This window comes from Pongo abelii, chromosome 9, assembly GCF_028885655.2.
Source record: "Pongo abelii isolate AG06213 chromosome 9, NHGRI_mPonAbe1-v2.0_pri, whole genome shotgun sequence".
NCBI classification, from domain to species: Eukaryota; Metazoa; Chordata; class Mammalia; order Primates; family Hominidae; genus Pongo; species Pongo abelii.
In genome coordinates this window covers 19,281,608-19,296,995 of record NC_071994.2, presented here as the reverse complement: position 1 = coordinate 19,296,995, position 15,388 = coordinate 19,281,608, and the positions used below count along the sequence as shown (strand labels likewise).

The window sequence follows — 15,388 nt, the reverse complement described above, 5'->3', positions numbered from 1 at the left end:
CTCGGCCTCCTAAAGTGCTGGGATTACAGGCGTGAGCCACTAAGTCCAGCCTAAATTAACTGTTTTTATAAAGAAAATTTACTGTAAATTGGTAAGAGTGATGATGACCCTTTACTTATATGCAGCTGTTCACAAAAAAAGTATTAAAGAAAAAAAAGTAGCAAAATTCCCTTTTGAGAAACATAGGGTATGAAATATGAAAAAAAATATGTAGTGCTTATATCCATTCTAGCCTGAACCTGTGTTTTAAAACCTACAAATCTCAATCCATTAGTGGGACATAAAATCAATTTAGCAGGTCTCAAACAGCATTAAACAAACAAACAAACAAACAAAAACCCAACAGTCCAAGCTGGTCTTACATTCCTGAACTCAAATGATCCTCCTGCATCAGCCCCGAGTAGCAGGAACTATAGATGTGCACCATCAGGCCCAGCCGAAGATCAGTTTTTGTGAAGAAAAAAGAAACAAAATACTACAAGTTCACTATAATCTGGATAGGCTAATAGTGTTACATAGCTGTCAAAAAAGTTATTCTGATTTTAGGCTTCAATGAAGAATCATAATGCTCAAAACAAAGGAAGTAATAGCTCTGCTCAATTTGACACACTCCTGAACTACTACATTCATTCCAGATCTAACCTTTAGAGCAGTGGTTCTCAAAATGTGGTCCACAGATTCCTAGAGGTCCCTCAGACCATTTCAGGGGGTCAGTGAGGTAAAAATCCCTTCCTTTTTTTTTTTTGAGACAGAGTCTCTCTCTGTCACTTAGGCTGGAGTGCTATGGCACAATCTCCGCTTACTGCAACATCTGCCTCCTGGGTTCAAGCAATTCTCCTGCCTCAGTCACCTGAGTAGCTGGGATTAAAGATGCCTGCCACCATGCCTGGTTAATTTTTGTATTTTTAGTACAGTCGGGGTTTCACCATGTTGGCCAGGCTGGTCTCAAACTCCTGACCTCAGGTGATCTGCCTGCCTTGGCCTCCCAAAGTGTTGGGATTACAGGTGTGAGCCACTGCACCCAGCCCCAAACTCTTTGCATAATAACACTACATTATTTGCCTTTTCACTTTGTTAATATTTGCATCAATGATGCAAAACCAGTAGAGGGTAAAATTACTGGTGTCTTAACATAAATCAAGGCAGTGGGACAAAACTGAACACCCTTTCAAGAGAAAAACACTCAAGAAACTAGGAATAAAGGGGAACCTCCTCAACACGATACAAAGGGCACTTATGAAAAATTCAGGCTGGATGCTGTGGTTCACACCTGTAATCTCAGCACGTTGGGAAGCCGAGGTGGGTGGACTGCTTGAACTCAGGAGTTTGAGACCAGGCAACATGGCAAAACCCCATCTCTACCAAAAATACAAAAAATTAGCCATGCGTGGTAGCACACATACTTGGGAGGCTGAGGTGGGAGGATCGCTTGAACCTGAGAGGTGGAGGTTGCAGTGAGCTGAGATTGCGCCACTGCACTTCAACTTGGGTGACAGAGTGAGACACTGTCTCAAAAAAAAAAAAAAAAAAAATTCAGAGCTTACTGTTGCATCACAATGAAAAAAAGAAAAATTCACAGCTAGCATTATACTTAATGGTGAAACACCGATAACTTCTCCCTTAGCAATACAAATCAGGAATGAGGCAAAGATGCATAGCATGGCCAACATGGTGAAACCTCATCTCTACCAAAAAACAACAATACAAAAATTAGCTGGGCATGGTGGCACATGCCCGTGGTCCCAGCAACTCTACTCAGAAGGCTGAGGTGGGAGAATCGCTTGAACCAGGAGGTTGCAATGAGCTGAGAGTGCGTTCACTGCGCTCCAGCCTGAGTGACAGAGTGAAAAAAAAGACAACAAAAAAGATGCAGGTTCTTGCCACTTCTATTCAACATTGTACTCCAGGATCTAGCCAGGACAATTAGCACCCACCTCCCTCCAAAAAATTTTTTAAAAACCCTACAAGAAAGAAGGAAAAGAAAAGAAAGAAAATGCATCTAGTTTAGAAAGGAAGTAATAAAACTAACTTTTTTTTGTGAGACAGGGTTCCGCTCTGTTGCTCAGGTTGAAGTACAGTGAGGCAATCAGGAACACTTTAGCCTCAACCATCCAGGCTCAAGTGATCCTGCCATCTCAGCCCCTCAAATAGCTGGTACTATAGGAATGAGCCACCATGCTCAGCTAATTTTTGCTATTTTATAGAGACAGGGTTTCGCCATGTTGCCCAGGTTGGTCTGGAACTCCTGAGCTCAAGCAATCCGCCCACCTCGGCCTCCCAAAGTGCTGGAATTACAGGTGTGAGCCATTGTAATCAAAAGTTTATTTTCAAGTGACATTATCTTGTATAAAGAAAATCCTAACGAATCCATTACAAAATCTATCAGAACTAATAAATGAGTTCAGCAAAGTTGCAAGATACAATTATGAATGTATAAAAATCAACTGTATTTCTATAAACTTCCAATGAGCACTCTGAAAATGAAATTAAGAAAATAATTTCATTTATAATAGCATCAAGAAAATTTCATTTACAATAGCATCAAAGAATCAAATATTTAAGAAGAAATTGAACAAAAGTATAAAACTTACACTCTGCAAACTAAAGCATCCCATGTTCATGGATCAGAAGACTTAATATTGCTAAGACGGCAATATTTTATAATATCATCTATAGAGGCAACACAATTTTTATCAGAATCTCAGCTGACTTCTTTGTAGAAACTGACAAGCTGATTCTAAAACTCATATGGAATTGAATGGGACCCAAAAGAGCCAAAACAATCTTGAAAAAGAAGAACAAAGTACGAGGGCTCACACTTCCTGGTGTCAAAATTTCCTACAAAGCAAGAGTAATCAAGTGTGGTACCGGCACAAGGTCAGATATATAGATCAATGGAACAGAATTGAGAGCCTAGAAATAAAACCATGTGTCTAAGGTCAAATGATTTTGAGAAGGGTGCCAAGACCATTCAGTGTTAAGAACTATCTTTTCAACAAATGGTGCTGAGAAAACTGGATATCTACAAGCAAAAGAATGAAGTTGAATGCTTACCTCACACTATTAAAAAAAAACCCACAAAACTAAAAAAAAGAATCAAAGTCCTAAATATAAAAGCTAAAAGTATAAAACTCTGAGAAGAAAACATAAGAGTAAATCGTTATGACCTTAGGTTTGGCAAAGGATTCTTAAGGTATGACACTATGAACAAAAGCAACAAAAGAAAAAATAGATAATCTGAACTTCATCAAAATTAAAAACGTGCTTCATGGGACACCATCAAGAAAGTGAAAAGACAGCTCACGTGGTAGAAAATACTACTTGCAAGTCATAAATCTGATTAGAGATTTAGATCCAGAATAATACAGTTACATACTATATAATGATGCTTTGGTATATGGACTACATATACAATGGTGACTCCATAAGATTAAGTTTATAATACCATTTTGTTTGTTTCTTTGTTTTTCAGACAGAATCTTGCTCTGTTGCGGAGGCTGGATGGTGCGATCCCGGCTCACTGCAACCTCTGCCTCCAAGTTTCAAGCTATTCTCGTGCCTCAGTCTCACAAGTAACTGGGATTACAGGCACATGCCACCATGCCCGGCTAATTTTTTGTATTTTTAGTAGAGATGGGGTTTCACTTATATTGGCCAGGCCGGTCTCAAATACCTGGCCTCAAGTGATCTGCCCACCTTGGCCTCCCAAAGTGCTAGGATTACAGGCATGAGCCACTGCACTGGCCTGTTTACAGAATTCTTACAATTCAATAACAAAAAAGACGAACTAATTAAAAAATGGGCAAATGAGAAGACTGAAGCTGGATCCTTTCCTTACACGATATACAAAAATCAACTCAAGATGGATTAAAGACTTAAACATAACACGTAAAACTATAAAAACCCTGGAAGACAACCATAGGCAATACCATCCTGAACATACGAACGGGCAAAGATTTCAAGACGAAGACACCAAAAGCAATCTCAACAAAAGCAAAAATGGACAAGTGGGATCTAATTAAACTTAAAAGCTTCTGCATAGCAAAAGAAACTTTCAACAGAGTAAACAGACAACCCACAGAATGGGAGAAAATATTTGCAAACTATGCATCTGACGAGGGTCTGATTTCCAACCTCTATAAGGAACTTAAATTTACAAATGAAAGGCAAACAACCTCATTAAAAAGTGGGCAAAGGACATGAACAGACACTTTTCAAAAAAGAAGCATGCAGCTAACAAGCATATGAATTAAAGTTCACTATCACCGATCATTAGAGAAATGCAAATCAAAACCACAATGAGATACCATCGCTATTAAAAAGTCAAAAAATAACAGATGCTGGCGAGGTTGCAGAGAAAAGGGAACATTTATACAATGTTGGTGGGACTGTAAATTACTGCAACCATTGTGGAAAGCAGTGTGGTGATTCCTCTAAGAACTAAAGACTAAAAACAGAACTACCATTCGACTCAGCAATCCCATTACTGGGTATATAACCCAAAGGAATACAAATCATTCTACCATAAAGACAAATGCACATGAATGTTCATTACAGCACTGTTCACAATAGCAAAGACATAGAATCAACCTAAATGCCCATCAATGACAGACTGGATAAAACATGGTACATATACATCATGGAATATATGCAGCCACAAAAAAGAACGAGATATGTCTTTTGTGGAAATATGGATGGAAGTGGAGGTCATTATCCTCAGCAAAATAATGCAGGAACAGAAAACCAAATACCACATGTTCTCACTTATAAATGGGAGCTAAATGATGAGAACTTATGAACACGAAGAAGGAAACAACAGACATTAGGGACTACTTGAGGGTGGAGGTTGGGAGGAGGGAGAGGAGCAGAAAAGATAGCTATTAGGTGCTGCGCTTAATTCCTGGGTGATGAGCAAATCTTAGAACAAAGCCCCATGACATGAGTTCACCTATGTAATAAAGCTTCACATGTACCCTCAAACCTAAAACAAAAGTTTAAAAAAAAAAAAAAAAAAGGGCAGCCAGGCGTGGCGGCTCATGCCTGTAATCCCAGCACTTTGCGAGGCTGAGGCTGGCGGATCACCTGAGGTCAGGAGTTCGAGACCAGCCTGGCCAACATGGTGAAACCCAGTCTCTACAAAAACACAAAAATTAGCCAGACATGATGGCGTGAGCCTGTAATCCCAGCTACTTGGGAGGCTGAGGCGGGAGAATCGCTTGAACCTGGGAGGCGGAGGTTGCAGTGAGCTGAGATCACGCCACTGCACTCCAGCCTGGGCGACAGAGCAAGATTCCATCTCAACAACAACAACAACAACAACAACAACAAAAAAGCAAATGATCTGAATAAACATTTCTAGAAGGAAGATACACAAATAACCAATAAGCACTAAAAAGATGCTTGGCATCATTAGTTATCAGGAAATTAAAACAAAAACCATAATGAGATAATACTTCATACCCACTAGGATGTCTAGAATTAAAAAGTCAGATAATAACAAGTATTGACAAGTATACAGCAGCAGTATTCATAATAGATAAAGGGTAGAAACAACAAAAATGTCCAACATAAATGAAAAAATTCCAACACAAATGAATAAATAAATGGTGGTATACAACTGAAAATTATTCAGCCATAAAAGGAATTGAAACCACCTTCGCAAAAATCATAACAGTGAGAAGATTATGACAATGAAAGAGGTCTGGGCCAGGTGCAGTGGCTCACGCCTGTAATCCCAGCACTTTGGGAGGCCGAGGCAGGCGGATTACCTGAGATCAGGAGAGACCAGACTGGCCAACATGGCAAAACCTCACCTCTACTAAAAAAATACAAAAAATTAGCCAGGCATGGTGGCATTCGCCTGTAATCCCAGCTACTTGGGAAGCTGAGGCAGGAGAACTGCTTGAACCTGGGAGGCAGAGGTTGCAGTGAGCTGAGATCGCGCCACTGTATTCCAGCCTGAGTGACAAAGCGAGACTCTCTCTCAAAAAAAAAAAAAAAAAAATGAGAGAGATCTGATCTAACAAATTCCATCTTTTTTTTTTTTTTTTTCCTGACAGAATCTCGGTCCGTCACCAGGCTGGAGTGCAGTGGCGCAATCTCGGCTCACTGCAACCTCTGCCTCCCAGGTTCAAGCTGTTCTCCTGCCTCAGCCTCCTGAGCAGCTGGGACTACAGGCACACGCCACTATGCCCAGCTAATTTTTGTATTGTTAGTAGAGACGGAGTTTTACCATATTGGCCAGGAGGGTCTCCATCTCCTGACCTCATGATCCGCCCACCTCAGCCTCCCAAAGTGTTGGGATTACAGGCGTGAGCCACTGCGCTGGCCCACAATTCCATCTTGTCTTTAATCTCCAAACTGCCTCTGGTCATTCCTGAGCATGGGCAAGGCTCACTTTGGGAGAAATTTAATTTATAGTTTAAATAATAATAGCCCTTCCCCCAAACCAAACCACCTTGGTAAAACTAATGAAAGGCCACCAGGTTAGGAAGATGAGAGGAGCCCGAATTCATAGTTAAATGATTACCAGTCATTATTCCGGAGGTCATAAGATTTGCAACTTCCCCAATTACTTCTGTAAATAACATCACCATTGTAGCACCTTACACTGGCCTTTTAAAATATGTTTTCGGTTTTTTACATTTCTGGCCCTAGCCAGATGAGCAACTCTTCTGTGGCCCCAACCCAGAAGCAGACTCAGCGCATAGGATGGTTTTCCACACTCCTACAATTGCATCTCCAACCAGTCAGCAGCACTCATAGCCTCATCCTGCCTGCCAAACTATCTTTGAAAAACCCTAGCCTCTAAATTTTCAGGGGGGCTGATCTGAGTAACAGTAAAACTCCGGTCTCCCGTTTAGCTGGCTCTATGTGTATTAAACTCTCTCTATTCCAATTCCTGTCTTGATAAATCAGCTCTATGTATTGGGCACTTACAGAATGAAGTGCTGACAACACATGCTACATGGATGAACCTTGAAAATATTAAGCTAAGTGAAAGAAGCCAGTCACAGAAAACCACTTATATGATTCCACTGACATAATATGACCAGAATAAGTAACTTGATAGAGACAGAAAATAGATTAGCAGTTGTGTAGAGCTGGGAAGAGATGGGGGAAGGGAAGAATGATAGCTAAAGGGTATGTGGTTTCTTTTTGAGGTGATGGAAATGTTCTAAAGTTGACTATGATAATGGTTGCTCATATCTGTGGATATACTAAAACTCATTGAATGGTATACTTTAAATGGATGAGTGAATTACATCTCAAGAAAGCTGTTTAAATAAATGAATAGGCTGGGCGTGGTGGCTCGCACCTGTAATCCCAGCACTTTGGGAGGCTGAGGCGGGTGAATCACCTGAGGTCAGGAGTTTGAGACCAGACTGGCCAACATGGTGAAACCCCGTCTCTATTAAAAATACAAAAAATTAGCCGGGCATGGTGGCAGGTACCTGTAATCCCAGCTACTCTGGAGGCTGACGCAGGAGAATTGCTTGAACCCAGGAGGCAGAGGTTGCAGTGAGTTGAGGTCACGCCACTGCACTCCAGCCTGGGTGACAAGAGCGCCAAACTCCATCACAAAAGAAAAAAAAAAAGAATAAAGTGAACCTGTCATTTCAGGGAAAACAAATGACAGTATTTGTTGCCAATGATACATTTCAAGTTTTAAAGTGAAAACTATAATTTCAGAAAACTCTGTATCCACTAACATGAACTCCAGAGCTTCTCAAGGCTCTTCTGAGAGATCACCAATGATAATATAATCAATGATAATAATTGTGCAGAAAGGGTTAACATAGCAGGCCTGAGGCTGCTCTCCTCAGAAAGTCTTGCTTGTACTCTGGGAGGCCGAGGTGGTCAGATCACAAGGTCAGGAGTTCGAGACCAGCCTGGCCAATATGGTGAAACCCTGTCCCTACTAAAAATACAAAATTAGCTGGGTGTGGTGGCGGGCACCTGTAGTCCCAGCTACTCGGGAGGCTGAGTCAGGAGAATTGCTTGAACCTGGGAGGCGGAGGTTGCAGTGAGCTGAGATCACACCACTGCACTCCAGCCTGGGCGACAGAGCAAGACTCCGTCTCAAAAAAAAAAGAAAAAGAAAGGCTTGCAAAGTTGGCAGTGTTCCCATGGTTCCCTAACTGGTAAGGATGTTTTACTGTGCCTAGACTGTTTGCACAAACAGTGCAGTTTATGCAGAATATTTGTTTTCCTTCCAGGAGCCTGGAAATTTGGTTCATGCTAGGCAGAGGGTCCCTACATGACCAGTCCCCCATAAAAATCTTGGGCACTGTGCCTCTAGCAAGCTTTCCTGGGAAACAACATTTTACACACGTCATCACAATTCAGTGCTGGAAGAATTAAGCATGTCCTGTGAGACTCTACTGGGAGGGGACTCTTAGATGATTGTGTCTGACCTCAGGCTTTACTCCATGTGCCTTTTCCCTTTTTTCACTTTGCTTTGTATCTGTTCACTGTAATACATTTTAGCTGTCAGCACAACTACATACTGAGCCCTATGAGTCCTTTCAGAGTATTACTGGACATGGAGGTGAGGTGGTCTTGGGGATTACTCCCCAAAACAGTAATTTAGATACTGCATAATAAAATGTGTCAATCCACATCCAGCCAGTTTTAATTTCTAATAAATTATAGATATAACCCACATAAACAAAATCTCTTTGCAGTTCTCGGTAAGAGTATAATAGGGTCCCGAGACCAAAAGTTTGAGAACCACTATTTTAGTGTGACAAACTAATTGTTAACATGTCGAGGAGATTGATCAACAGGATGTTACATGAATAACAATGGAAGGAACTAAGGAAGTTAGAGCAGGGTCAATTCTTCTACCACAGACAACCTACATGCAGAGAAGAGCGTACTAAGAGGAGATAGATAGGTATGTTCAAATAGTTCAAGGGATGTCCTCCAGAAGAGAGAATAGAACAATTATGTGCAATCAAGATAAATGTCTTGATAGCATGATACTTTTGGGCCATAATATTAGGAAAAAACTCCAAGAATGAGCTCTTCCTCTTCCCTTCCATTCCGTTCCTGAGCAATTCAATCTAAAAACCAATAGGTACCTAGAGCAAGGTAGATATCCTTGCTGGCCAGAAGGTAAGGGTGGGGAACTTGGGGGGCTGGGGTTCGGCATAAGGAGTCAGTCTGAACAGGCTGAAGAGAACATCGGTGCAGCCATGTCCCAGCACAGGAGTGAGAACACTAGTGAGTGAGAAGGGCACACATGCAGGGGTGATATGGCCAGGTGTGATGAGGCAAGAGCCTAGGGACATAAGAAGAGTGTCCACATTTGGGACTGCCTGACTTTGGTGGGAGGATCAGGAACAGTATGAGACAGCTTCCACGTGGACAGAAAGCTTGGTGCAGGATGGAAACTCAGGTTGGGTGAGGAAGAGGTCCATTGCATGGGGGCAGTCTGGTGGTCTCAGGGCCCAAACAGGGTAAGGAGGGCATCCACATTGGAGCAGCAATGTGGAGTGGGCTATGAGATCCCAACAGAAGTGAGAAGGGCATCCAGGAAGGGCTGTGGCCTAGCGTGGGGACTCAGTGGGGGAATCAGAGCTCCTGCATAGTAAGGGAGACAGACCTTACCTCACTGGGCTGTTATTAGGATTAAATGGATAAAATGCATATAGCATATGAGCCCAGAGTAAGCACAATCCCAGTGTTTGCTATTATTAATGTGCATAAAGGGACTGGCACAGCACCAAACACACAATACTCAACAAATGGCTGTTTATTAAATGATTACACTATTACATCACATCCTACATATCTCATCTACAGACAGCAGCTACTGTCTGGATGCTAAGCAAATTTATTTAGAAAAATTAACTTAACCATAACCACTTAACATCTACATCCCTTTCAGGAATTCTGTTTTTTCACCTAGAACTCCTAATTTGCTCTTCTTGTTTAGTTTCTGTTAACTTGTTAGTTTCCTTTCATGTTACTTTAAACTCTCTACTTCCTTTCATATTGACCCCTCCTTCAAGATCTTCTAATTCACATAGTAGCACAAAACCCAACCATCACCTCAGAAACACATTTAGGTCGGTGAAAAGAGCTTGAACAGACTCACTGAGTCTACAGCCATTTCTCCACATCAGTACACACAGAATAACTTGGTATGTGTCTTATTTGTTTCATACCTGTCCTCGTTTTGGTGCATGCATGTATATCGCCAAATAGAGTCCCATGGCGGGGGAATAAGCAAGCCGTAATTTGTGTCCAGTTCCAGCAGTAAGCCGAAGGTCTTTCTTCACAGGGACATACTCCAGCATGTCAGCTACCATTAGGCACATTTGCTCCTGTCCAAGAAAATAGTTAATAGGTGATATTCAAGGGATATTCAGGCTAGAAGAACATACCTTCTGAAAGGATGGACCTTTCATTTTATCTACCGCTCTATCTAGTTTATCTGCTAAAAGACCTTGCAAGGTTTTTGTTTTAAAAGGGCTAACACGGGCCGGGCGCAGTGGCTCACGTCTGTAATCCCAGCACTTTGGGAGGACGGGGTGGGTGGACAACCTGAGGTCAGGACTTCGAGACCAGCCTGGCCAACATAGTGAAACCCCATCTCTACTAAAAAGTACAAAAATTAGCCAGGTGCAGTGGTGCATGCCTGTTATCCCAGCTACTTGGGAAGCTGAGGCAGGAGAATCACTTGAACCTGGGAGGTGGAGGTTGCAGTGAGGTGAGACTGCGCCATTGCATTCCAGCCTGAGTGACAGAGCGAGACTCTGTTTCGGGGAAAGATAAAAAGAGGGAGGGAGGGGCTAACATGAAAAACATCTCTTCAGTCTGAAATATAAGATCAGACTTATATAAAATATAAGCTGTATTTTTTTTAGATGAATCTTGAAAACCATTTTACCAACTTACATTTTTAAAACATATTTGTTGCTCTTAAATGAAAGGTCCAGTCTGGGTAATATGGCAAAACCCCGTCTACAAAAAATACAAAAATTAGCCAGGTGTGGTAGCGTGCTCCTGTAGTCCCAGCTATTTGAGCAGCTGAGGTGGAGAATTGCTTGAGCCTGGGAGGCGGAGGCTGCAGTGAGCTATATTCATGCCACTGTACTCCAGCCTGGGTGACAAAGTGAGACTGTCTCAAAAAATTAAAAAATTTTTAAAAAGTGAAAGGTATACTTTGTACTACTCTTTCAGTGTTCCTGTTAGGTTGATAATTTTTCCAAATAAAAAGACAGTAAGTTAGGAGGAAGATATATGCAAAATAAAGCTAAATGAAACTGTCTGAATCTGGCAGTGACCAATAAGTTCCAAACCAATTGATTTAATAATCTTTAAGAGAAACAGCAAAATTTATTTCAATTCTCATGATTCACAATCCTGTTTTAACTTACAGCAACTATAAATGTAGCACTTACCTTGTAAGACCACATTCGTAGTTTATGATCCTGACACAGAGCAAAGATGAAGGCATCATGCTCCACACAATGAACAGCAAGACTGAGGGGACGATCTGAAGGCGACTGGTCACCCCTAAAACATAAGACCCAGTTTTAGAGTTTTACTGCTGCAAGGAATCTGATCATTAGAACTTGCAATTCAAGAAATATAATAAAATTATAAATGTACACTTTTAGCAGAAGGACCAAGAGCTTATATACTGGTATAAGACAACTACATTTCTATTTGGTTTATCACCAATTACTATAATAAAATTTAAAAGGCTCTACATAACAATGGGAGACTGTTTCCTTTTATATTGTTTTCCTGTAACCATCAAAAACTTTCTACTTCTAATAATTTTACACGAAACTGGATTTGGGTAAGTCAGGGCAGAACACTGAAGTGGATATTGTGGGAATATAAACAGGCCGATTTATGCTGACAAGGCATCCAATTGCAGATGAAAGGGACTCGGGAGTGTGGCTTTCCTCAGATGGAATTTAATGTTATTCTGACTATTCTCCTTTCCAGTATAATGTTTGCCTTGGAATAAGACTGGAAACAATAACTGCCGACCAGTGCAAAAAGATTAAATTCTTGGGCCCTTTGATTTACCTGCCAGACACCACTCACCTGATGGCTGTTGGCATCCAGCCTGTAAGCAATCGTTGCATTACTGAACTCTGTTTCAGTTCCACAACTGACACCATACCTGCAATGATATCCAAGGCACCTCTTGAACACACTTAGAAAAACCCAAAGGCAAGAATGATGTAACCATGAACAAGGTCTTTATAATAGGCAACAGACTTCTGTATTTCTGTACTAACAAAGTTTTAGGATGTAACTTTCCTGCATATATCACATCTAAAATATTTTGAATCATTATTAGATCCATAAAAATAGCATTTTTATACTTCTCGTGGAAATTTTTGCCTTTTACAGTCAGTAACCCATATTGCCACCCAGCAGAATTACTTCATTCTTTCTAAAACAATCACTAGGTACCTTTCATGTGCCAGGCACAGTTCTAGATGGTGGTGACATAGCAGTAAACAAAACAAATTTTAAAACTCCTGTCCTCCTGGAACTTATATTCCTTTGGGGGAAGGGGAGAAGCAGAGACAGTTAAATTAAGTAGAATGGTAGTAAGTCAGAAAAATAAGACAAAAGGAGTACCGAGAGTGCCAGGATATAGGGAGGGCAGGCAGGGGCACTGCAATTTTGAAAAGGATGGTCAGGGAAGGCCTCAACGAGGTGACATTGAGTAAAGACCTAAAGGAGCTGAGGGAATGAGCCAAGCTAGTAGCTGACAATACCAACCAAATGCCTTGAAGTAGGGGTGTTCCTGGCATATTCAAGGAATTACAAGAAGGCATGTGGCTGGTGAAAAGGAGGGGAAGAGTGAACAGATGAAGTTAGAGACAGCAGTGGGTCACTCTAGGCCAGTTTAAGGATTCTGGGTTTATTCAGCATAACATGATATATTTGAAACCCAACTTGGGTCATGTTGGCCAGGTGTGGTGGCTCACGCCTGTAATCCCAGCACTTTGGGAAGCTGAGGCAGGCGGATCACTTGAGGCCAGGAGTTTGAGACCAGCCTAGTCAATGTGGCAAAACCCCGTCTCTACTAAAAATTCAAAAATTAGCCAGGTGTGGTGGTGGGCACCTGTAATCCCAGCTACTCAGGAGGCTGAGACACGAGAATCACTTGAACCTGGGGGGCGGAGGTTGCAGTGAGCCAAGATGGCACCACTGCATTCCAGCCTGGGTGACAGTGAGACTCTGTCTCAAAAGAAAGAAAGAAAGGAGGCCAGGTACGGTGGCTCAAGCCTGTAATCCCAACACTTTGGGAGGCTGAGGTGGACAGATCACAAGGTCAGGAGTTCGAGACCAGCTTGGCCAACATGGTGAAACCCTGTCTCTACTAAAAATACAAAAATTAGCCGGGCATGGTGGCAAATGCCTGTAATCCCAGCTGCTCAGGAGACTGATGCAGGAGAATTGCATGAACCCAGGAGGTGGAGGTTGCAGTGAGCTGAGATCGTGCCACTGTACTCCAGCCTGGGCGACAGAGAGAAATTCCATCTCAAAAAAAAAAAAAAGAAAAAAAGAAAAGGTGCATCATGTCACTGCACTATATAAAGGATGGCTTTACACAGTGCAGTGACATGACCCAACTTGGGTTTTTTTTTTTTGACATGGAGTTTCGCTCTTGTTGCCCAGGCTGGAGTGCAACGGCACGATCTTGGCTTATCACAACCTCCGCCTCTTGGGTTCAAGCGATTCTCTTGCCTCAGCCTCCCGAGTAGCTGGGATTACAGGCATGGGCCACCACGCCCAGCTACTTTTGTATTTTTAGTAGAGACGGGGTTTCTCCATGTTGGTCAGGCTGGTCTGAAACTCCCGACCTCAGGTGACCCGCCCGCCGTGGCCTCCAAGAGTGCTGGGATTACAGACGTGAGCCACAGCGCCTGGCCCTTGGGTTTTAAATATATCAGTCCACCTGAGAAGTTTCTGAAGAGGGTTAAGACAGATCTGGGGAGATATATATAAAGCTAATACAATAATCCAGGCAAGACACAGTGGCAACTTGGTGCAGGGTATTTAATGTCTTTGTTTCAATTAATTTAATTATAATGTTATAATGCCTCCATCTTAGGGCAGACAATTAGGCAACGCATCTCTACTACAGGATTTAGAATAGGCTGTCTTATACTTGTCTATTTGTTTTTCCGTGCTCCAATATGCTTTATAGTTCCTTATCCACTGTATAAAAGTAAAGCATTAGGGACTCATTAGGCAAGCAATAATGAATGACCAGTTCCGGGGCAGTAGAGATGCAATCCCTGCATTGGATGATGAGGTTGAACTGTTTCAATGTTAACATTCCTTGTTTAAAGTGAAATCCATGCTCAGTTCCCATTCTTACCAGGTATGTCATAAGGAGGTAGCTTAAGAACAAAGATTCCCCCAGAAGCACATGGTAAGGCAAACAGGGCCTCCCCATCACTGCTAAGCCAGGCTGTTGAGGCGGTGGAATTAGGAGATATTCCAGGTACTGCTGGAATTAACTGATAGTTGCAAGGATCTGTGAAATCAACTTTTCCAATGTCAGTGAATATTGACTGCATGTGACTTTCAACTATCAACTCCTGTTGAGTAATTAAAAAGAAAAATCTATTAAATCAAAATAACCAGAATTTTGCTCAGTTCCTCTCTATTGCTAAAAAAGTTTTTAAAGTAAAAAACTGTCAAGTTTAAGAAGAAAGCTATTCTTCTTAATGAAAACTAATTCTCAACTTAAAATGTATGCCTGATCATTTTAAGCAGTAGCTATCAAAGTATGCTTGGTGAGGGATAATGAGAATCCAAATTTCCTTCAATTCCAAAAGATATCGCTCCAGCACTAAATTTGTGACACCCAGAGTAATTTGGGAAATAAAAGATATTGCACTTAGCCAACTTACACTCCTATACATCCGGGAGGGGTGTGGTAAAAGTAACCTGTGCACTGTTTGATTGGTTAACATCAAGATTATCACATGATTCTGAGTCTCAGAGACATAAACCCCTCCAGGTAAAACACTGCAATTTTGGAATTTTAGGCGAACGGCATTATTCAACAGATTTATGTCCAGTGACTCCTCCATCAGCTCCAATGTATCTCCAGAGGTCTTCCTGTTGAAAAAGAGACATTTGTTTGAAAAGTTTATGCTTTTCTCACTGACTGTTGTACTGAAATATATGAGAACAGTGTCCAAGTGAACTCACCAAATTTGAAAATTTTGGATAAACAGATTTGGACCACTTTTGCATTCCAAATAATATTATGCACATTTATAAAAAACAGCATAACAAAATTCAAATTTCACTGTGATTCTGTTACATAGAGACATTTCCAAACTTGATAGGCCATTTATTTAGGACAATATTTTATGCAATTAAA

General features: G+C 41.4%; 1 protein-coding gene across 2 annotated transcripts in view; it reads right to left on the bottom strand.

Annotated features, from left to right (window-relative positions):
- NUP160 (nucleoporin 160) overlaps positions 1-15,388 on the bottom strand; it is a 73,323-nt gene that overhangs the window by 46,019 nt on the left and 11,916 nt on the right. For both annotated transcript variants that reach the window (NM_001132595.2, XM_054523771.2), the window contains 5 exon segments: positions 10,176-10,334; positions 11,415-11,529; positions 12,073-12,151; positions 14,372-14,594; positions 14,910-15,120. In NM_001132595.2, coding sequence (NP_001126067.2) covers positions 10,176-10,334; positions 11,415-11,529; positions 12,073-12,151; positions 14,372-14,594; positions 14,910-15,120 — 787 coding nt within the window.